This window comes from Magnolia sinica, chromosome 2 (assembly GCF_029962835.1).
Source record: "Magnolia sinica isolate HGM2019 chromosome 2, MsV1, whole genome shotgun sequence".
In the NCBI taxonomy this organism is placed as follows: Eukaryota; Viridiplantae; Streptophyta; class Magnoliopsida; order Magnoliales; family Magnoliaceae; genus Magnolia; species Magnolia sinica.
In genome coordinates this window covers 125,490,356-125,513,611 of record NC_080574.1, presented here as the reverse complement: position 1 = coordinate 125,513,611, position 23,256 = coordinate 125,490,356, and the positions used below count along the sequence as shown (strand labels likewise).

At 42.4% G+C, this 23,256-nt stretch overlaps 1 protein-coding gene and 1 long non-coding RNA gene across 3 annotated transcripts; both read right to left on the bottom strand.

Moving 5' to 3' along the window:
• Window positions 1-6,560: 6,560 nt before the first annotated feature.
• Window positions 6,561-6,974, bottom strand: LOC131227400 (uncharacterized). Its single transcript, XM_058223199.1, has 2 exons — window positions 6,750-6,974; window positions 6,561-6,662 (listed from the first exon to the last, which is right to left on the bottom strand). Exons 1-2 carry the CDS (start codon window positions 6,972-6,974, stop codon window positions 6,561-6,563), a joined length of 327 nt encoding a protein of 108 aa, XP_058079182.1.
• Window positions 6,975-21,038: 14,064 nt separating this feature from the next.
• Window positions 21,039-22,171, bottom strand: LOC131237561 (uncharacterized). Of its 2 annotated transcripts, none has more exons than XR_009167310.1 (2): window positions 21,698-22,171; window positions 21,039-21,399 (listed from the first exon to the last, which is right to left on the bottom strand). It is a non-coding gene; the product is annotated as an uncharacterized LOC131237561 (long non-coding RNA). The 2 variants fall into 2 exon arrangements; XR_009167311.1 differs by having other exon boundaries at window positions 21,039-21,394.
• Between the last annotated feature and the right edge of the window lie 1,085 nt (window positions 22,172-23,256).

The following is a 23,256-nucleotide window of genomic DNA, read 5'->3' as shown; positions in this document are numbered from 1 at the left end:
AGGAAATATTTTTGAATTATGGTTTTATCAAGGCATATTGTTGGACTGCACAGCAGAAAATCTGGCAATCCAACTATCTTGGCCCATTCTTTTGGATGCCAAATGAGGTCCGTTGGAGCTGAAATTTTACAAAGTGACACTACCATGGGTGGGTCACACCCCCACAAAATTTCTGAATTTTTTGACACCTATAAATATTTTAATTAATTTAAAGAAATCAGTCCTGAAAATCGGACTGATCTGGACACTATGTTGTAATGGGCCGGTCCAGCCATCACTATGGTGTGTACAGGTGTCCATTGGCCTCAAAATTTTGTAGGTGGGTCCCACCATAGGTGGTCCACCTTCCTATAAATTTTTATAATTTTTACACACCCAAAACTATTTTAATAAATTTTAGAATTCTAACATATCCAGGGTGGATTGCTGTTGGAACAGTGCAGAAAATCTAGACTGTCCACCTCACTTGGACCACACCTTTGAGACCCCAATGAATGTCAGATAGGGCTGAAATTTGGGAGACATCAAGATGAGATCCCCACCTTTTAGACTAGTATATTTGGTGGTTATGAATAGTCCCCCAAACAGTCCCAAAATCTGGTCCAAAATCAACCAAAAACTGTCCAGAAAATTCTGGACAGCAACATGTACTTGGATAAAATTAATTATATAAGTTAAATAAAAAGGGAAAATACTCCAAGAACTAGGTGCTATGGCCCTCCCTAGTGGGCCCCACAATTGTTTAAAATAAATCCCAAGGTTACCACACTTGCATGCATCAATAAAGGTCAGCAAATGGGACACCCAACCATAGTGTAGGTGGGTATGGATGTCCCACCCTAGCTGGACTTTTCTGGATTATCCAGGCCCACCAAGTGGACCACACACATCATCAACAATCATAGCAAAGGTAGAAGAAGAGAAATAAAAACATTTCGGCCATTGGGAGAAGGCTCCGTCACTATTGAGCTTTCCCCAACACAATCACACCCATACATTGTATTTCCATCTACATTTCACCATGGATCTTCATCATGCATGATCTACACTTGAGATGAATGGATGAGATACCATCCCAACCATGATGCAAGGATCTAGATGACCTATCAAGTTATGGAATGAGGAGAACCCTCCATGATGGGGTCCATCAAGAGGAAACCCTATGCATAGGACATGCATGCATAAGATGGACCATTTGGCCACATCCAAGGAATTGTATAAGATCTCTACCATTGATTGGTGGGTCCCACACTTTTCGAATGAAAGAAGAAGAAGATCTACACTATGGAAAGGATATTGCATGGAATAAAGAAGCACCCACCTAAATATCTTCACCAAAACTTGGATCACCAAGCTCCAATGCTCCAAGGGACCAAGATAGATGGATGAGATGGGTTTTCAATGGATGGATTAAGAGGAAAAAGGAGGAGAAGTGGCTGGAGAATTTGGAGATTTTTGGAGGAAGGTTGCTAGGGAAGAAGAGAAGAGAGAGAAATGAGAGGGAAAGAGAGAAAAATCTCTTTTAAGATAAGTAATCATGAGTTTCTTACCTTGGATAGAGAAGAGAAATCATGGCAATAGGGAGTTAGAAACAATGTTTTAAGGTTAGTAGGCTTTTTAGGTTAGTGGGTGGTGTTTTAGAGATGGGTGGTGTAGGGATAGGGCCTAGGTAGTGTGTGTGTAGTGTGTGTTGGAAATAGTGTAGTGTGTGTTGGAAATAGTTCCAAGAGATGGGACCTACCTAGAAATCCATGCACACCACCCCTAGGTGGGCCACATGATCTTGATTAAGGGCTTAAAAAATGAAATGCACCCAACTTACGATCTACACATCGGATGGATGCACAAGACGCATCGTTGGAACCGCCGCGACGATGCGGTCACAATGGTATAGGTCTCAACTCAATCCGAGTTGAGTCTTCACGACTAGGCTCACGGATGACCGCAAACACTATCCAAGGGTCACGGGTCACTGAGATTTGACCGGTAGGACAGCAGGATCAAGATAGACGGAATACATACTCTCACACACACTTGCACACATGCGAACTCAGGTCGGGTCTCACAACCCTCCCCACCAACAAAGAAATTTCATCCTCGAAATTGAACAATATAAGACAAAATAAAAGACAAAACACCACCATTATATAGCAATCATCATATAAGGAAGACAATACAAATAATCATATATCAATCAATCATCAAACAAATGGGGATAACATTCTCTAATCTCGGCCCCGCGTTCCCAAGACGCATCGGCCTCTGAATGATGACCTCATTGCACCTTCACCAAGGGAATGACTATGGTCCTGAGGACCTGCTCCTTCCGAACAAGGATACGAATCGGCAGCTTAATATAGGAAGCATCCTCACGGACCTCAAGTGGCTGCCAATCAATTACAGGAATAGTGTCTGACCCACATCTCCGCAACATAGAAACATGGAACACGTCGTGGATCGCAGACAACTCTAGAGTTAAGGCAAGCCTATAGGCCACAACGCCCACGCGCTCGGTAATCTCAAAAGGTCCGATGAATCTCGGGGCGAGCTTGCCCTTCACACCAAAGTGAACCATGCCCTTCATAGGCAAGACCTTGAGATATACCATGTCCCCGACTACGAACTAGGGGTTGACGCCGAGGATCAGCAAAACTCTTCTACCGGCTCTGAGCTGTGCACATCCTCTGCCTGATAACATCAATAACTTCTGACGTCTGCAGCACAACCTCGGGACCTAAGAGACGACGCTTTCCAACCTCGGTCCAACAACTAGGAGATCTGAACGGTCTGCCATAAAGTGCCTTAAAAGGAGCCATGCCGATAGTTGTCTGATAGCTGTTGTTGTACGCGAACTCGGCGAGGCGCATATGATCATCCTAACTGCCCGCAAAGTCGATTACACAAGCCCTGAGCATATCCTCAAGGATCTGGTTGACCCTTTCGGTCTGCCCATCTGTCTGCGGATGATATGCGGTGCTGAGATGCAAAGTGACCCCCAATGCCTGTTGAAAACTCCTCCAAAACTGAGACGTAAATCTGGAGTCTTGGTCTGAAATGATCGAAACTGGGATGCCGTGCAGTCTCACTATCTCCTCAATGAATATCCTCGCTAACCGGTCCATAGACCAGGAAGCACGTACTGGAATGAAATGAGCTAACTTCATCAGACGATCGATGATAACCCAGATGGTATCGTGACCGCGCTGAGTCCTCGGCAAACCTACGATGAAGTCCATCGATACATGCTCCCACTTCCACTCTGGAACGCTCAACGGCTGCAAGGGACCAGGGGGTCTCTGATGATCGGCCTTAACACGCTAGCATGTGTCACACTCGGCCACAAACCTCGTAATATGGCACTTCATCCCCTGCCAGAAGTACTGCCTCCTCATATCACAATACATCTTCGTGGAGCCCGGGTGGATAGTAAGTCTCGATCAGTGTGCCTCGGTCATCAGATCCCGACGTAACTCTGAAACGTCCGGGACACACAATCGGCCTCTGAAGCATAATCCACCATCGGAACCAATCTGCCAGTTTGACTGCTCCACAGATGCGGCCTCTGCTCGGTACTCCTGAAGTGACTCGTCCTTCTGCTGAGCCTCGATCACCCTGGCCACAAAGGAAGGTTAAATCGATAAGCTCGAAAGCTGAACAATGGAAGACTACTGCAAACTGAACTCAAAGTCAAACTCTGATATATCCTCGAGCATCTGCCACTCACGCACCATCATCTGTGCTACCAGGCCTCGTGGTTGGCGGCTGAGCGCGTCCGCCACCACGTTTGCCTTGCCCAGGTGGTACTGAAGGTCAAAATCATAGTCTTTCAGCAACTCCATCCATCGCCTCTGTCGCAGGTTCAACTTGGACTGTGAAAATAGATACTTCAAGCTCTTATGATCCGAGAAGAGCTCGAACCTGACCCCATATAGATAATGCCTTCACACCTTCAGTGCGAAGACGACTGCTGCGAGCTCCAAATCATGAGTGGGGTAGTTCAGCTCATGGACCTTGAGCTGGCGCGAGGCATATGCCACTGGCTTCCCATGCTGCATCAGTACAGCACCCAAGCCAACTCTGGAGGCATCAGTAAAAATAAAAAAACCCTCACTCCCATCAGGAATAGTGAGAACAGGAGCGGACGTGAGGCGGTCCTTCAACTCCGTAAATGCCTTCTCGCAAGCGTCACTCCAGACAAACTCAACGCCCTTCCGCATCAACTGGGTCAGCGGTGCTGCAATACGGGAGAAACCCTCGATAAACTGTCGGTAATATCCCTCTAGACCAAGGAAGCTGCGAATCTCGGACGCATTCGTGGGCTGGCCCCACCGACGCACTGCATCAACCTTCGAGGGGTCCACAGCGACACCCTCCCTCGTCACCACGTGACCGAGGAACTTCATCTCCTCCTGCCAAAACTCACACTTCTCCAACTTCACATACAGATGGTGGGCACGGAGGGTCTCAAGCACAATCCGCAGGTGCTTAGCATGGTCCTATCGAGTCCTCGAATATACAAGAATATCATCAATGAATACCACCACGAACTGATCAAGGAACGGTTGAAAAACCTCATTCATTAGCTGCATGAATATAGCGAGCGCATTTGTCAGTCCAAACAACATGACCAGGAACTCGAAGTGACCATAACGTGTCGGGAAAGCTGTCTTCGAAATATCCTCCTCTTGGACCCGAATCTGATGGTAACCAGAATACAAGTCTATCTTGGAAAAATACTGTGCACCGTGCAACTAATCGAACAAGTCATCAATACGGGGAAGCGGGTATCAATTCTTGATGGTGACTTTGTTGAGCTCACGATAATCTACACAGAGTCGCAACGAACCATCCTTCTTCTTCACAAACAATACCGGGGCTCCCCAAGGTGAACTACTGTGATGAAAGAAACCTAACTCCCGAAGCTCATCCAACTGCTCCTGCAGTTCCCTCAACTCCAACAGTGTCATCCGGTAGGGGGCCTTCGAGATGGGCGCAGTATCAGGCACCAAATCAATCTGGAACTCCACCTGCCGACGTGAAGGTAAATCCGGGATCTACTGAAACACATCCGGGTACTCACAAACAACTGACAGTAGCTCAATACTCTCTGCCACAGAATCCTTAACGACTGAAGCCAAGAAAGTAGATAACGGCTCTCCTCTAGGCTCAGCGACGAACTGAAACACTAGCAAGCCTGGAATGTGAAACATAACCTTCCTCGCGGCACAGTCTATGATGGCACCATACTCTACAAGCCAGTCTATACCCAAAATCACATCAAAATCTGACATCAGCATCATGAACAGATCGGCAGGAAGGAACATCTCGCCCACTGACACAGGGCAGAAGGACAGCGAAGGGTCAACATCATAGACTTCCCCATGGGAGTCGAAACGGTCAAAGCCTCAGACACGGACTCCGATGAAATACCGGTCAATCGGCAAAACTGATCGGCCACAAAAGAATGAAAGGCACCAGAATTAAATAAAACATGAGCAATGTAGGAACAAACAAGAAGAATACCCTCGACTACTCCACCGGTCGATGACTGCGGGTCCTGGCCTGGCACCTGCTGTGCAGAATAAAAGCGGCCCTGAGCTGGTAGGGGAAGTAATCCGGAAGACTGAGGGTCCTGAGTCTGTGCTTGTTGGGCTGCGATACATACTGGACCCAAGGACTGGACATGCGGATATCCCCTCTACTGGTGTTGCGGCTGCTGCTGTCTCTGCTACTACTGTCGCTGCTGAGGAGGTCTGCCTGGCTGCCTCTGCTACTGAGGAGGAGCCCTAGGAGAGACGGGTGGAATCTGAGCTCTCTACTGCTGCTGAGGAGGACGAGGAGGAGGCAACTGCGGTGGCCTCTGCTGCTGAATGGGGAGAGGGCACTCACGCCTCCAATGCCCGGCCTGTCCACAACCGAAGCATATACCAGAAAAGGGGCTGGAAGATGGTATTGACGATGATGATGAAGCTACTGTCTGAACCGTAGGCTGCTGAAATCCTTACCTGCCCCTCCGTCTCTGCTGACGGTGCTGCCTAGAACTGCCGGCAGGTGCCCTCCTCTTCCGGTCTCCACCGGAATTATGCTCTCTCGACCTCTGGGTCATAGCCCAATCCTCCTCATAAACCAGTGTCCGATGAACGACCTGGTCAAATGTCTCCAAACAATGCCCTACCACACGACTGCGAAGGGCAGGACGCAAACCAGTCACAAAACGACGAGCCCTCATCTTCTCATCGCTGGTGAGATGAGGAACAAATCTAGACAAGGCCAAGAAATGGGCCTCATACTGAGATACAGTCATATCACCCTGCACTAGGGTCTCAAACTCGATCGCCCGCTGGATTTGAACATGCTTAGGGAAGAACTTCTGGTCGAAACGGACCATGAACTCCTCCCATGTACAAACAAACTGAGGTCCGACCATCTTAGATACAGATAACCACCAATGATGGGCCTCACCCTGAAGAAGATAGGTCGCAAGGGATACTCTCTGACCCGCAGGACACTGAATAGTGTCAAAAATCCTCGGCCTCGGGGCAGAAGGGTTAGGGTCACCACTAAACCTCAGGGGGATCATGCTCCCGGAACTCTCGAGTTATCGCACTAAATCGTGGTAAATCAGACTGCCCAGAAACCTCAGCGGTAACTAGCTGACGGGTCTGTAATGTGGTGGCAACAAGCTGCATCAACTGCTAAAAATGCTCAGCTCCTATAGGTACTGTCGGAAAGGCAGGGGCGGCACTCACCTCAGGCAGAGGCACAGGTGCGACCAGTGGAGCAGGAGCTTCCGAAACTAGAACAGCAGGCTGAGGAGGGGGAATAGGTGGGGGAGCCGGAGCAATTATAGGTACGGGCGCTACGAGCTCAACTAGAGAAACAGGCCGGATTGGGACCTCAGGAATCGGATCCTCATCCACGGGCACCACAACCACGGGCGCCATGACCAATAGTGTCATGACCACGGGTGCCATGTCCCCGCGGTATCGTCAACAAAATAATGACGACGCAAGGAATCAAGACAATTACAGGCTCAATACGAAGCGAAAGGAAGGATTTTAGGACACTACTTGTCCCCATGTTCATGGCAGACCTGCGATGTTATCCTTAGTCATTCCAGAATTACTTGCTATGCTCTAATACTAACTCCTGTCACGCCCTAGATTCAGTAACCAGACTCACAAAGAACCCGATTACTGGTTCTGGCCGCAACAGCCTTCGTAGTACCCCATTCTCGGCTCCTAATGTAGATTCCGATCCTGGGATCCTACAAAGAGGATTTTCATAACAGTATAATCATTTCCAATACGAGCATACCCAAGATCACAGCAAGTACATCTGAGAATAACAAAGGCACACATTGCAAAATTCACTAAAAATTTAAACTTTTACATCATCCATAAGGTCCAAAAGGACATACATGAGAATAAAAGGAAAAGAGAGAGAAATTAGCAACACTGGAGTCCTCACTGCTCAACTCTACTCCACGCTCTGCTGTGACGGCGCCTACCTAGAGTCTCCTACACGCATCAATCGTGCATAAGCTTATAGAAGCTTAGAGGGTGGTGTAAGTGTGTGACAATGGTGCACAGAAGAATAGTAGGAGGTATAAGGAGAGAAGCATGATCAATGAGCATATCACTAGCCTTACCAAGGCTTACTATGAATGCGATGCAATTAGTAATGGGTGTCATACCAAGGCTATGCATGAAGGGGGGCTTGTATAGCCAATGCTAATGCGATGCAAGTAATGTCAGTGCTCATATCCAAACCATAAGTCAAGTACATTTTCAATCATAAAGAAATCACCGGGGCCCATTACACAGCTGAATGACTGCTGCTCTGCAGACCCCACACAGTCAAACGAGCATAAGAGACCGCACTACCCGCTTGTGGACAACCAATTACCAACAAGGCCTGAAGGTAGCGGACCCATTTACGAGATAGTCAGACTCAGCCTAGCAATGCCTCCTCACACCCCTATCCAACCGACTACACGATAGTGGGAGTGCGGCCTAACGGTATAAGGCCCTTATGCACTCATGTATTCCACCCGGTCACGGCGTTGGAGCAGATCCTTGGTACCATGGAAGTTTTAGAAATTTCACTCATGGGCATTCTATGCACCCTGTATGCTCAACTAATATTTTCGGTGTCCAGACATACGGCCATCCATGAATACCCCTGTGGAGGTAAGGCCCTGATGAAGTAAGGGCGGATATCCACAAGCTATACAATGTCAGATGCCTGAATCACACAATCACCCATGCATCAATCCCAAGCATCCATCTCTCGGGGAGATACCAACATGTCCTACACAATGGCACAACCATGGTCAATCACACCTTAACCAAGCATGCATATGATGCGTATGGGAGTGGGCCATGAAGATGAATAGGGGTACCAATGAGGTGAAGATAAACTCTCTACCTAACCATGAAGGGTCTAGGTACTTAACCAATCTTCATAAGGAATACAACCTCTAGTGGGGGCCCATATACCTGGGGTAGCCCACGAGACTAAGGAAAACAATGGTATGGGCTTAAATAGATGAAACGGGCCTAGCAAAAGTCTATGGTGGACCTTTAACCACCCATAGAAGCCCATGGGCCTACCTTAGGGCCACCAATGTGGACATCCAACCACAATTAGTCCCCAAGAGGTATCCCATCTCTAATTGGTCATGGATCAAGGCTCAAGGACCACGTAACATCAGAAATAAGAAACGGGTAGCCATAATCATACCACAAACACTCATGTTGGGCTTTAGAAAGGGTGGCCCAAGGCCTATCTAGAACATGTGTCCAAGGGAAACACACATAACCCAACTCATAATTACCATTATGGGCCCATAGGGGAAAGGTTATGGCCCAACATAAAGGCCACTAATCCCATATATTGTGGTGGCCTAGTGGGCAACCCATTGCTTAAACCACATGGGCAAATGTCATGCTCTTAGTCAAGTAAGTTGGGCCTACAACCCGGCCCAAGTATTAAAGTTGATTTGGTGGGCAACTAAGGGCCCATCTACTTGTGTAATCCGGCCCACTAACCTAACACAATAGTATGGTAAAAATGGCCCAAGAGTTCAATGGGCCTATCTGGAAAGTCCTAGCTCAATTGGGCCTAAATAGTTCAACAACGAGCTACATTTGTGGACCCAATTAAATTCAACTGTAGTGGGCCTCAAAAGTACATTTATTAAGCCCAACATTTAAGGAACCAAAGGTATAAATTATTCCCTCTAAGATCTTCACAATGTAGTGGGCCTCACTCCTCAAAATTTCAGCCCAAAGGCCAAGCATAATTATGACATGTTGCTGTCCTAAATTTGGGCACTCCATTAGAGTGGGTCCAGGGCCTCTAAAACTCTGGAAAATTGAGGGCCAAGGCCCCTTATCATGCATACAATGAGAGGTAATCCAAAAAGGTGGCTCACCATCAGAGGAAATATTTTTAAATTATGGTTTTATCAAGGCATATTGCTGGACTGCATAGCAGAAAATCTGGCAGTCCAACTATCTTGGTCCACTCTTTTGGATACCTAAATGAGGTCTGTTGGAGCTGAAATTTTAAAGAGTGACACTATCATAGGTGTGTCACACCCCCACAAAATTTCAGAATTTTTTGACATCTATAAATATTTTAATTCATTTAAAGAAATCAGTCTATCCTGAAAATTGGACTGATCTGGACACCATGTTGTAATGGGCCAGTCCAGCCATAACTATGGTGTGTACAGGTGTCCATTGGCCTCAAACTTTTGTAGGTGGGTCCCACCATGGTAGTCCACCTTTCTGTAAATTTTTATAATTTTTACACACCCAAAAATATTTTAATAAATTTTAGAATTCTAACCTATCCAGGGTAGATTGCTGCTGGAACAGTGTAGAAAATCCAGACTGTCCACCTCACTTAGACCACACCTTTGGGACCCCAATGAATGTCAGATGGGGATGAAATTTGGGAGACATCAAGATGAGATCCCTACCTTTTAGAAAAGTATATTTGGTGGTTATGAATAGTCCCCCAAACAGTCCCAAAATCTGGTCCAAAATTAACCAGAAACTATCCAGAAAATTCTGGACAGCAACATGTACTTGGATAAAATTAATTATATAAATTAAATAAAAAGGGAAAATATTCTAAGAACTAGGTGCTATGACTCTCCCTAGTGGGCCCCACAAATGTTCAAAATAAATCCCAAGGTTACCACACTTGCATGCATCAATAAAGGTCAGCAAATGGGACACCCAACCATAGTGTAGGTAGGTATGAATGTCCCACCCTAGCTGGACTTTTTTGGACTATGCAGGCCCACCAAGTGGACCACACACATCATCAGCAATCATAGCAAAGGTAGAAGAAGAGAAATAAAAATATTCCACCCATTGGGAGAAGGCTCCGTCACTATTGAGCCTTCCCCAACACAATCACACCCATACATTGCATTTCCATCTACATTTCACCGTGGATCTTCATCATGCGTGATCTACACTTGAGATGAATGGATGAGATACCATCCCAACCATGATGCAAGGGTCTAGATGTCCCATCAAGTTATGGAATGAGGAGAACCCTCCATGATGGGGTCCATCAAGAGGAAACCCCATGCATGGGACATGCATGCATAAGATGGACCATTTGGCCACATCCAAGGAATTGTGTAGGATCTCCACCATTGAGTGGTGGGTCCCACACTTTTCGAATGAAAGAAGAAGAAGATCTACATTATGGAAAGGATATTGCATGGAATAAAGATGCGCCCACCTAAATATCTTCACCAAAACTTGGATCACCAAGCTCCAATGCTCCAAGGAGCCAAGATTAATGGATGAGATGGGTTTTCAATGGATGGATTAAGAGGAAAAAGGAGGAGAAAGGGCTAGAGAATTTGGAGATTTTTGGAGGAAGGTTGCTAGGGAAGAAGAGAAGAGAGAGAGAAATAAGAGGGAAAGAGAGAAAAATCTCTTTTAAGCTAAGTAATCAGGAGTTTCTTACCTTGGATATAGAAGAGAAATCATGATAATAGAGAGTTAGAAACAATGTTGTAGGGTTAGTAGGCTTTTTAGGTTAGTGGGTGGTGTTTTAGAGATAGGTGGTGTAGGGATAGGGCCTAGGTAGTGTGTGTGTAGTATGTGTTGGAAATAGTGTAGTGTGTATTGGAAATAGTTTCAAGAGATGGGACCTACCTAGAAATCCATATACACCACCCCTAGGTGGGCCACATGATCATGATCAGGGGCTTAGAAAATGAAATGTACCCAACTTACGATCTACACATCAGATGGACGCACAAGACACGTCGTTGGAACCGCGGCGACGAGACGGTCACAATGGCATAGGTCTCAACTCGATCCGAGTCGGGTCTTCACGACTGAGCTCACGGATGACCGCAAACACTATCCAAGGGTCACGGGTCACCGGGATTTGACCGGTAGGACCGCGAGATCAAGATGGATGGAATGCATACTCACACACACACATGCACACATGCGAACTCGGGTTGGGTCTCACATGAAATGAGGTACCTCCATTCAGTCTGTCCGTTGAGCCATGGATCTGAGTGTGCATACGCACTAAGGAGGGCCCACACGGATGTGGCCCCACCGTCCATGGGTGGTGGACGGTTTGGATAAAATACATACAGTATGGTGTGGCCCACTAAAATGGATGGATGACGTGGGTGGGTCCTATGGACCCCTCCGTCAGTCCACACCCAAGACAGTACACCCATGTCAGTACACACTCCATGTTAGCCACCTCCACAGGGATCAATACCAAGAGCTCCAGTGTTGAAACGAGGCATCTTTCACTCGATCTGCCACCTAAGCTATGGAGCTGGGTGGGCCCACGTCAGATCACACTTCACTAACAGCCACCCCCACTATTAGCCACCTCAAGGTGGGCCCCCCATGGATGGTTGGGATGGCATATAAACATCATGGTGTGTCCCACATAGATGGGGTCCACCGGTAGATGGCATGGATGATGTACACAAATTAGGTGGGCCATAATCATAGAAAGAGAGAGAGAGAGAGAGACATCGGCGAAGATGGAAGGGCCCCGCCACTATGGGTCCCTCTTTGATACAAAGCCCACATCAAGGTGGGTCCCAATAGATATGAACCCTTAAATCAAACAAATGAATGAAAGACAAAATCCAAAATCACCCACTGCCTTCTTCTTACTCCCTTGGCTTCCTTTGCTCCTTAGCTTCGATCCTAACGGAGGAGATGGATTTTTGATGGTTGAGATGGGAGATGAGAGGGGAGGAAATGGGTCACACACAAAGTTCTCATGGAGAAGGGAAAGAGCTTGGATGTGTGAGGCTTTCTCTTGCTTGGAAAAATGAGTTGAGAAATGAGAGAGAGGGTTGTAAAGAGAGAGATGTGATAGAGTGATGGATGGGAGAGAGAGGGATGGGTGTGTAAGAGCCTTTTTGACTTTTATGGTAGAGTGTGTAAGAAAGGTATGGGTGGTGTAAGAAACTTTTGACTTTGGAGGTTGCTTGAGGAAGGGTGTGAGGTGATGTGTACTTGACATGTACTTGACATGATGGGATTGATTGTTTGATTGATTGATGTGACAAGTCGTAGAGATTCTCTCAGAATTCGCATGTACGGCATTTTCCTCGCACCGAATGCTGGCCCACATCTCCGGCTAGAGTATCGGATCGGTGCGCAAGACGCAGCATCGGAACCGCGGTGACGGCGGAGTTGCAAGGGTACAAGTCTCACTTTCTATTTCTAGATTAGGATATATTTTATATTTTTAGGAATTTTCCTGATTTGTTTCATCTTTCCTTTCTTTTATTTTTGGAAATTTCCTAATTCTATGTTAGAATTTTCCTGATTAACTTTTAGAACCTCAGTTAGTTATTTCCTTTTTTGAAACTTTTTCTAATTTTAGAAACTAACTCATCTTTCCTTTATTTTAATTTTAGAAACTTTCTAATTTTAGGTTTTCTTTTAGAAACTAACTTTCTTTCTATTTTAGGTTTAGAACTTTCCTAATTTGTTTTAGAAATTTTTTATTTTCTTTTATGATTTTTTTCCTTTTTAGAAACTAGTCTACTTTTTATTTTTAAGAACTTTCTAACTTTAGAATTTTTATTTTTAGAAACTAATTTCTTTTGTTTTCTTTTACAGGATCTTAACATAGGAACTTCTAATTTAGTAACTTCCTTCTAACTTCTCCTCCTCTTACTTTTCATACTGTTGTAGGATCTTTTCTTTTATTTTTCTTAAAATTAGATTCAGAGTTAGGGTTTCACTATGGAAGAGTGGGTACATTAATATGCTGAGATGGATAAGAGATATCGGGGAGGGATGTATAATGATTACGATGTAATTCAACCTATATCTCAAGATTTTTCTCAAACCATTATCGAGAGCTGACTGGAATATTATACTCCATTGGTTAAGAAGTCCTTATGTCATCATAATTATGGGAATGAGGACTATTATCAACCATCATATTCTCCCACATATGATCTGTATGACTATAACCAGTGGAAACATCAAATTTGGGAAGATGAACCAACAACATTTTATAATGATTATTCTCTTGGATACCCTAACTTTGAGCTCTAACCAGAAACAATCCAAGATGATTTATTTCAGCATAACATGGCCTGTCTTGCGAAAATTAGAAAAATGTTGAAAGCGCTTACTTCACACCTTAATAAGATAGAGGAGGCTCATTCACTCCAACCACAACCCAGTCCAGAAATACAATGCGAGAAAAGTGGTCCTAACTCGCTCTTGAAGAACTCTGGAGTTTGGAATGAAGAGTTGGATTATGTTAATGAGCATATGGTTCAATTTTTCGAAGAGTCGATCTCGATGACGGTTCAAAAGAATGATAAAGAGATGTGGATGTCTTTCAAATATAATGATAGTGACACACTGCACTCACACGACACACAAGATTTCAACGATGAGGTAGAGGTTAGTTTATTCGAACCTCAACTGAATTTAGGAATAGAATGTGAGGAAAGCGATCTCATCCCTAGTGTGCACTACACGGAATTAGACGATGATGCGTATTGGGATGATAATCGTGAATGTTTAGCCCAAATTTCTCCGGAATCAATTTCAAGTATGGTCTAGGTCAGTGATCAAAAAGTACACAAAGTGATCAGTCATAAGGATCTACTCCACTCATCTGACATACCTGATTTCAAAGACGATGGATTCCTTAGGCAGATCATCATAAACTTTAATGTGAAGAATGAGTCACTCTCAGCTGAATTTCTCAACTCTTTGGATGATTGCTTGGCACACTTTATGGATTCTGACAACCCCATGATACTAAAAATAGTGGATGCCTCGCAACACAGTACCTTGGTAGATGTCATGGACCGAGAAAACCCTTACTCTGAAGTCCCTTCTTCCACAGATCCTAATCGTTTACCATTAAGGGATGAGGAGCTGGAAACTGAACCGGAGTTTGCAACTTCAGAATGTGTTGAGACTACATCATCTGATGAGAATTTTTTTGAATTTTATCTACTTGTAGTCTTTAATTCACCATGGGATACTAACTTTGAAACTTTTTATTACAGGTGAATCATATATGCTTTGGATACTTCAGGTGAATCAACGACAAATTTTTTATGTGGTCCATAAATTTCTCTGGAACTTCATGCTCCAGGGCATCCAAGCCTATTGCAAAAAGGACTTTTGGATGATCATATTGAGAAACCTATTGAGAAATTTATCCAGATATTGACCAGAAAAGGAACCTTGCGGCATGACTGATTAGCTTTTCCCCTGCTTTCATAGGACTAAGGTAGTTTATTTTATGTTGTTCTAAGGTGGTCGGTTTTATATCGTTAGGTTAGTTTTGTTTCTACGTTGTTTTAGGATAGTTTGCTTTCATTGGTTTAACTCTTGTGCTGACCCGCTCTTCCGCTAATATCTCTTTGGAAAAGCCTCTTGAGTCCTTCGTCCACGTACTATCTTTCCATCACTTCTCTTTTACTTTCGTTGCCCCATGTGCATTACATGCTAATTTCTTTTACATTAAAGATAATGTAGATTTTAGGTTGGGGATGGAATATTAGGTTACCTAATCAGTATTTTCTTGGTCTTGAGTAAAATTGTGAAATTTTTTAAAAAATTTTCTAGAATTTCTTGTGAATTCGAAGTGATTTTGAAGGATAGTCGTGATTTGAGAAGTATAAAATATGGAATGTTGGTGATTTACGACTCTTGGATTCAGTTATCTGTTAGATTTCACAGTTAAGTTCGAATTATTAATCCATAATTAGATGTTATAAACATTGATTGAGTCATGATTTCACATGTCACATCTTGCTTACACATTCAGGTTTCAGTTCGATATTGAATGATTAACTTGGTAATCACTAAGCATGAAAGGAACCAGCCTGCGAAATTTACCCATCATGCTCAATAAGAAGATAGAAAAAAGAAAAAGAAAAAGAAATAAATACCCATCTAAAAAATAGTTACCTATGGAAAGGGTTGGGCGAATGGTCTTCACCATAGGTTTGCTCCTTATAGGTGAAGGCTCGATTCCCCAAGGTTGACACGACATGAAAGCCGCCGATGAAAAAGATGATCTGTAAGGCAAGTTTTGGTTTAGGTTTTGGGTGTCCTGAATGCTCTTATTGGTTACCAATGATATCATGAAGTGGAGAATTGAATCTTTGAGGGTAATAAGTCGAGGTTACACTGTACACCCATGGATCTTAATGTTTAGAATTATTCTAATTGAAGGATTAATACTTTGAACTTGATCATGAAGTTTACCGTGCCCTTGAGTCCAGTAGAAAGTAATACCCGACATTCATGAATCTTAGAATTCTCGTCACCACACCAAAATCGTCATTTAGGAACGATTTTTAACCATTCCTAAATGATTTAGGAACAGTTTAAAACCGTTCCTAAATGAGGCGTCGCACAAAAATAGGAACGGTTCAAAACCGTTTTGGGTACCATTTCCAATTTCGGAGATGGAATTTTAGGAACGGTTTTAAACCGTTCTGGTGCCAACGATCATATTTTAGGAAAGAAATTTTAAAAACGGTTTTAAACCTTCTCAACGTTGCCAACGATCAGATTTTAGGACGGAATTTTAAGAAGAATTTTAAACCCAGATAAACACAAAATTTAAGATCAAGGGAAATAAATTAACAGAAGTTTATTACATTCCATCAAAATAGAGATTAATCCAAAGAAAAACATAAGAAAATAATGTGCTTGAAGATGTTTCATTGCAAAATCAAATTTACAAAATAAGCTACAGTAAAGGCTAGCACTTTAAATTATAGCTTTGCGGAGATGGCGTGTGAAGTTCCCTCCTCAATGCATTGATCATCATCTCCTAGACCCACAGGAACAAGGCGCTTCCCACCTAAGAATATAAATAACTATAGAAATTGAAGTTAATTGGTACTAACTATTATGCTAGGAATCAAAGATAATTAATCGCCATATAATTAATAAAGGCATCTCATACAGAAAACAGAATTTCAATGAAGGAATCCTTACTGAACCCATATCTTTTTTTCCTCCTTCAAAATCACAAATATTACAATTATCCTGGGTCTTACTGAATTTTATTCACCAAAGAGAAGAGGCATACCAATTTCTATGCGTGCTTTACTTGGGATGCTATTGATCCCTCCTGGATGCAGCTCCATAATTCCTACCAGAAGCATGAAATTGTTAAAGGAAAGCTGCAACATGGAAGACTTGTTGCTGATGGATCTTAAGTCTCAATCTCTTTAGACCATAGTTATTAGGAGGATACATTTTTTAGATGTAACAAAGATTAAAGTCTCAATGTCCTTGTGACATCCACTTCATCCATCAGTTTTGTCAAGTCATGGTAGTCCATGAGCTAATAAAAAAACTAGGTAGATAATAAAACCTAGGTGGGCCACACCACAAGAAATACTAGAGGATGGAAACACCATCAATAAGGCCTTTATGGAGCCCACCATTTTGTTTGTGTTCCATCCAACCCATTCGTCAGGTGATGTCCACAAGGATGAAGAGAAAACACAAATATCAGCCTTGTCTTAAACATTTGTGAGCCCCAATAAATTTTCAATGGTGAGTGTCCAATCCCTATTATTTCTTGCAATGTGGCCCCACCTGACTTTTGGAGAAAATTAGAACTAGGAAAGATGCATGTGCTTGGCACACTTGCTAAGCATTTAGGAAGTCCATGAGGTAGGGCCATGATGAATACAGCTTAGGCCAAAATGGGCCAGTCAAATCATACATGAGCCTCACATGTATGAATGAATGGATAATTGATATTCCACCTACAAAATGTGGCAAAAAATGGACAAATCAGAGCAAATTCACTGATGTACTACAAAAGCATCCTAGAGACTGTTAAAATGGTTTGTTTAAAGTTATGCAATGCTTGCAAGTTACACCTAGAATTGTATTGAAAGGGTCAAAACCTGAAAATAACTAAAGATGCAAACAAAACAACCAACCATGACAAAAATCCATTCCAGTCAGCTTTCCAAACACGGAAAAGGGTTTTTCTTTGATACAACAGGAAGAACGCAAGGAAGGTTGCTTGTCCACTACGGAAAATCAGGGGGAGGCTGTCCCGCTCATTACAAATGCTTGAAGCAGGCTCTGTGCAGCATGGGTCGGTTCAGGTGTTCTTGATATTATAATGACAGTCTCAGTTGCCCTAGGTGCAGTTTCAGTGATGGTAATTTTAGCACCAGAAATCTGAAAATGCATTTATTGGTCAGTAACAAAGCATCAAGGATGCAGGAACATCAACAGCCATCATGTCTCAGAATAAACTTCACGTATCCGTTTTAAACAGCCTCCATCCTCTCCATAGATAGAAGTAACAAGTGATCAAGGAACAACAACTTCTACAGTCATGCTTTTGATAAAAGATGGCTGGCTTCCACTACATAGACAAACAGATATCCAAGGCAATGTCACTAACGGATGCAATTCAGCACCTCAAAATACTATTGAAAAAAATTAATACTGAAAGAGTAGAAATGCACAAACCCTCCCAACTCCACCCATTCTTCGCTGGGGAACTCCTGTGTAATCTGAAATTCCAATTGGACCACCACCATCCCGTGTGCCTTATATTCAGAATAACACCAAATTGAGAGGGAAGCATATAAAAAAAAAAAAAAAATCAAAAAATTCTACAATCTTTACGATATCACTGATTAAGTAATAATATATGATGGTGTGGAACAAAGAATGTAAAAATTTTCATCCAAGAACTTGTGCAAAGGTTTCATAGAGACGTGATAACAGAAGTTGTAAAGAACATAACTGAAAGGGAAGGGAATCAAGTGGGAAAATGGTCTCCTTGTAATTTTTAGTATATGACTTACAACTGCCAAGCGGGAAGGAAAAATCAATTGACAGCTAAAGTTCAGGTCTCAATTGTTTCTGTGGAACATTTGTTTGCAATCCACATAGGAGTAATGAAAAAGCACCCATCAAGGGATGTCAAGACTCCAGTCATAGCTTTTTCCCAAAAAGAAATCCCTTATCCTTAGCTTTCTACACCAGAGCAGATCGATTGAAAGGATGTGCTGACAATATTCATGACAATGGGGCAGAACTAAATGTAGAATGACTGATAAAAAAAAAATGAAGATTGTCACAAGGACCCTTCAAAATGATGTACCAGAGTTCCAGATCTCAAGTTTTAAATCCACTGTAATACCCAGAAAGCATGACATCTCTGACATAGAAGGGTTACAAAAGGCAGTTTATCAGATTTGAAGAGCAGACCAAAATAATAAGAGATTGGAAAATTTAAAAGAAGTGATTTGGAGCAAGAAAATTAGACTAGAGTAGACTTCTGCAACTTATCTAGTTCATTTTGGTCCCTTAAGAAGAATTTAGGCCAGCCAGGAAAATTGTTCAGGCTAAGAGCACAAGATAGACTGCCAAAGCAAGAGGAAGAAAGATATCCTAAGGTCAGTGATACATTATACATGTATACAAGCATTTGAACCTCCAACATAAAATAACCAAATAAACTGAGAAGGTAAGTCTTAAACAAGTAAAAACTGGAAAGAAAATGTTGATAAACAGTGTCAATTATGCTAACCTACCACAGTGGTTGCACTACAAACATGGGTAAAAGCAAAACGACTTACCTAACTATGATAGTGAATAGTATTTGTACAGATTATAAGAATACCACCAATTGGAGAAGGCATAACAAGAAGCTTGTTGGCATCATAAACAATAGGGAATTCCACCTGTTGCAGTTCTGGGGCTGCACCTGCTGCAGTTCAGCTGAATATATGGTTCTTACCAATATCTGGTTCTTACATCAAAACAGATAGATTGGTAGCATTTTCATGATCAAGGGTAGTGACAGAGATACAAGTCCCAATTATGCCTTTCAGCTATTAGATCTCATCCAAAACATGCAGATCAAGCTAAAAGAAGAACAAATTACATTAGGAAGAAAGGGGATCAGTAAAAACAGTGGTGACTGAACACTCATCATCAAAAACTTCATAGAACCTACTGTAATGTTTATTTGATATCCAACTTGTTGATTAGGTCACACACACTTGAGTGTAGGGAAAACATAGGCCTTCCTGCAAAAGTCAGCCCAACAGCATGTAGCCATAGACAGATAAACTTAATAGGTTTCTGACAACTGAAGATGTCAAAAAGTGATACAGCTTCTGCATATAAAACTACCACATACTATCTGAACATCACTCCAAAGAACAGAAATAATGACAAACAACTTAAACAAGAAAAAATGGGGAAAAGGAACAAAAACAGAATCCAAGAAGACAAAAGCCCCTAGTAGCATCACTTACTGAAGAAATCAAGCACCATGTTGTGAATCAAATGACCACAATTAAAGTGATATCGATGGAAAAGATTGATTAAAAAACCTTAACAATCCGGTAAAGGGCTGCGTAATGCAGGAGGTCATGGTAAGGAGGGAAACATGTGAGAAGCTCAATCACGGTGCAACCCACACTCCAAATGTCTGACGCAGCACATGACCCTGACAGGTCAATCACCTGCAACCAGATAAATAAGCTCCCTATGAGACTTTCCATATCATTGCTCCATAATAAATATTGTGCATACTGAAACAGATATAGCTGTAGACAAGGAACTAATGGACAGTTGTTGACAAGCTCTAAAACACTTATACGAGCACAAATTCATTTTTCATGCCATTTAAGGATTTGTAAATATTTTTTATAAAATATTAATAACCTGAAAGACTCGAATCCTATTGACCATTCTTAATATACCACAGCTAAATTTATCTGATACCCATCAGCAAAGGTGTATACAAACAAAGGGCATGTCTTGAGATTATAACTCACACCAACTCTTCCTTGAAGGAAGATGCCAGATAAGCAAGAGAATAAATTAGATTGCATAGATTACTTTTATGGCATTATTGAATTCTTTAGTAGTCAATTAACCATCCATTAGAAAAGTTCAGGTCTGATGGTAAGGATGATAACAAACCATGCAGTGTTTAAAGAACCCTCTCCTTAAGATACAAAACCCCATTGGTTAAAAACCTGACACACAAGTTGGCAAAATTACCAAGGAAACCAAGTTCTAAAACTTGGCAGGTCAACTCAAGTCAACTCAACCTGGCTAGATTTTAAGCCAAATTTCATGGAAACTCATTGAATAGAGTGACTTGGTCAAGTCTCGACAAGACTAGTTGAGTTGGCTCGAAAACTCAGCCGACTTGGCGCGACTTGACCAAGTCATTCGCCGGACAAGGTATCATTTTGAATAAAAATAAATGCAGGAGGGCTGAGATTTGAACCCTCAACCTCAAATAAGAGTATCATGCCACACCACCAATGGGCCAAATCTTACAAGTTGTTTTCATTTGGCCATTTAAAATACTTGTCTCTGTTTTAAATGCTCATTGTTATCTTAAATATCACTTAATTAAATATCATTTAAAATATTTGGCCATTTGGTCACACACACTTGAGTGTAGGGAAAACACAAATATCAAGTTAATTCAGAACTTTTGTGGCCCTAAAGAAGTTTTTAATGGTGGACGTTCAATCACAGTCTTTTTTAACCCAACTGCATCACCCACTTGGAAGCAAAAAAAAAAAAAACACCTCGAATTTGCTTTAATTGATCTTAGATGTGCAGGAAACAACCACTACTCTACTCACCCGCTAGATGCGTAGAAGACCTGTACACCACGCCAAAACATAGGCCTTCCTGCAAAAGTCAGCCCAACAGCACGCAGCCATAGACAGATAAATGGCCTATGTTTAATTTGAAGCATAGGGTATATAACACACCACAAGTGTTGGAATTGATATTTAATATATCAGGTATAATGCCTAGATTAAATGAAAGGTGGGCCCCACCCCAATGCCACCCTGAGCTGAAAAATTACTAGTTCAGGCCAAGCATCATATATTTCATTGTTTTGTACCAAATCTTTTCCAGATTCAGCCTAACTGTCGAAAAACTAAATGCATAATGCAAAAACGTAAAAAGGAAAATCTGAATTTTGCTGCTTTAATTAATCAAATTGAAAATTCAATTACTGATCTACAAGGGAACGTCATCAACTACAAATCAACTGATATATAATTTTTTAACATGAAAAGGCCTGAGGATAAGACCAAATAATAAGCAGGAAATTTTCGAAGGAAAATTAGAATAACATGAGATTTTACCTTTTGCTTGACCATCGGACTTTTATGATCAAGCCATTTGAAGATAAAGTCGGAAACTTCTTTCACGATGCTGACATGCAAAGATTGCAGAAGCTCGCAAACCTCCTCTAATTTGTAAACTGGAGCGACCTTGTCCTCATCTGATGTCACGCCATCAATCATCCAAGATCAACAATAAGATTCCATAGCTCTTTTGCTTGAATCCATCAGAAACCCTAACTCCTTCGATATTTCGATCTAGATTACAAGGAAACGGCGTTCTAAATCGATCCACAAACCCTAGAATGAAGAAATTCATGGGGTTGAACCTCCGGACGATGAGGAATTAGGATTTCTGAGCCCAGATCGAATCGAAACCCTAATTCCTCCGAACTGGATTGAGAAGAAACCTCTAATCTTCTCGATTCGGTATAATGATATTGCATAATGATCCCTAATATGCTGGACCAAAGAAAAGAAGAAATAAAAGAGGGGGAGAGAGAGGGGAGGGTTCAAGAATGAAGAGGGGGAGAGAGATCGAGCAGAGAGGGAGAGGCTGAGAGGTAGATCGAGCGAAGAGGGAGAGGCTCAGAGGTAGATCGAGTTGAGAGGGAGAGAGAGGCGCAGAGAGAGTCGGCGGTGGGGAGAGGAAACGGGTCGAATGAGATGATAGGTTTTTTTTTTTGCTTTTATATAGACCCATTGCCAACGCACAGTTCCCGTACGGTTCAAAATCTGAAACGGCTTAAAACGTTAAGCCGTTCCAGAACCAAAATAGTTTTTTGTTCCAGAATTGATATTTTGGTGTAGTGCATATTTGGATTATTTTACAAAATTCACTCCTGTTCATAGAAATTATTCTGTAGTTCTCAACTTATTTTTCACATACTTTGCTCAGGACTAGCAAAATGCTGGTTGAGTGTTGTGTTGAGGGTTAAATATTGCATATTAGACCCCAGTTACTGCATGATTTTACGAACATGATACTGTTTAACGCCCTATTTTAATCATGTTTGTGTTAAAGGTGAATTTAAGAGCTTGGACTAAAAAAGGGTACTAAAAGCACGGATTTAATGCTCTAAAGTCACCAAGACAAGGGACGGATCCCAGGGGACTGAGATCGAAGAATTTACATGCCAGAGATCCGAGAAAACCAAGCCATTCATACTGAAGAGGCTTGAAAATCGTTCAGAATGCAAGATCAAAGGGTTCCCACCATCTGTTCAGCTCGAAACCTTTTATATGGCATGAGGACCATAAATTAACCGTACACATCGAATTTCAGCCATTGGATCCTTATGAGAGTGGTCCAACGGTCAGATTAGCCTATGAATTATTGATTTGGGGCCCACTTGATCTCTGGATATGCTTCAAACATTGGCTCGACCCCTTAAATTAGCTGAAAGAACTGATGGACGAAGCAGATTTCTCATAATGATCACAGTGGACCCCACTTTTCATGGTGTGTGCATGATGCACACGTGCACTAGCTGTGCACTGCACCTCAAGAGAGGTCAAACCTACGTTGACCCGTCTCAACTTCAAAAACAAAACAGAACAGAAATTTCTAAATTTGTGCT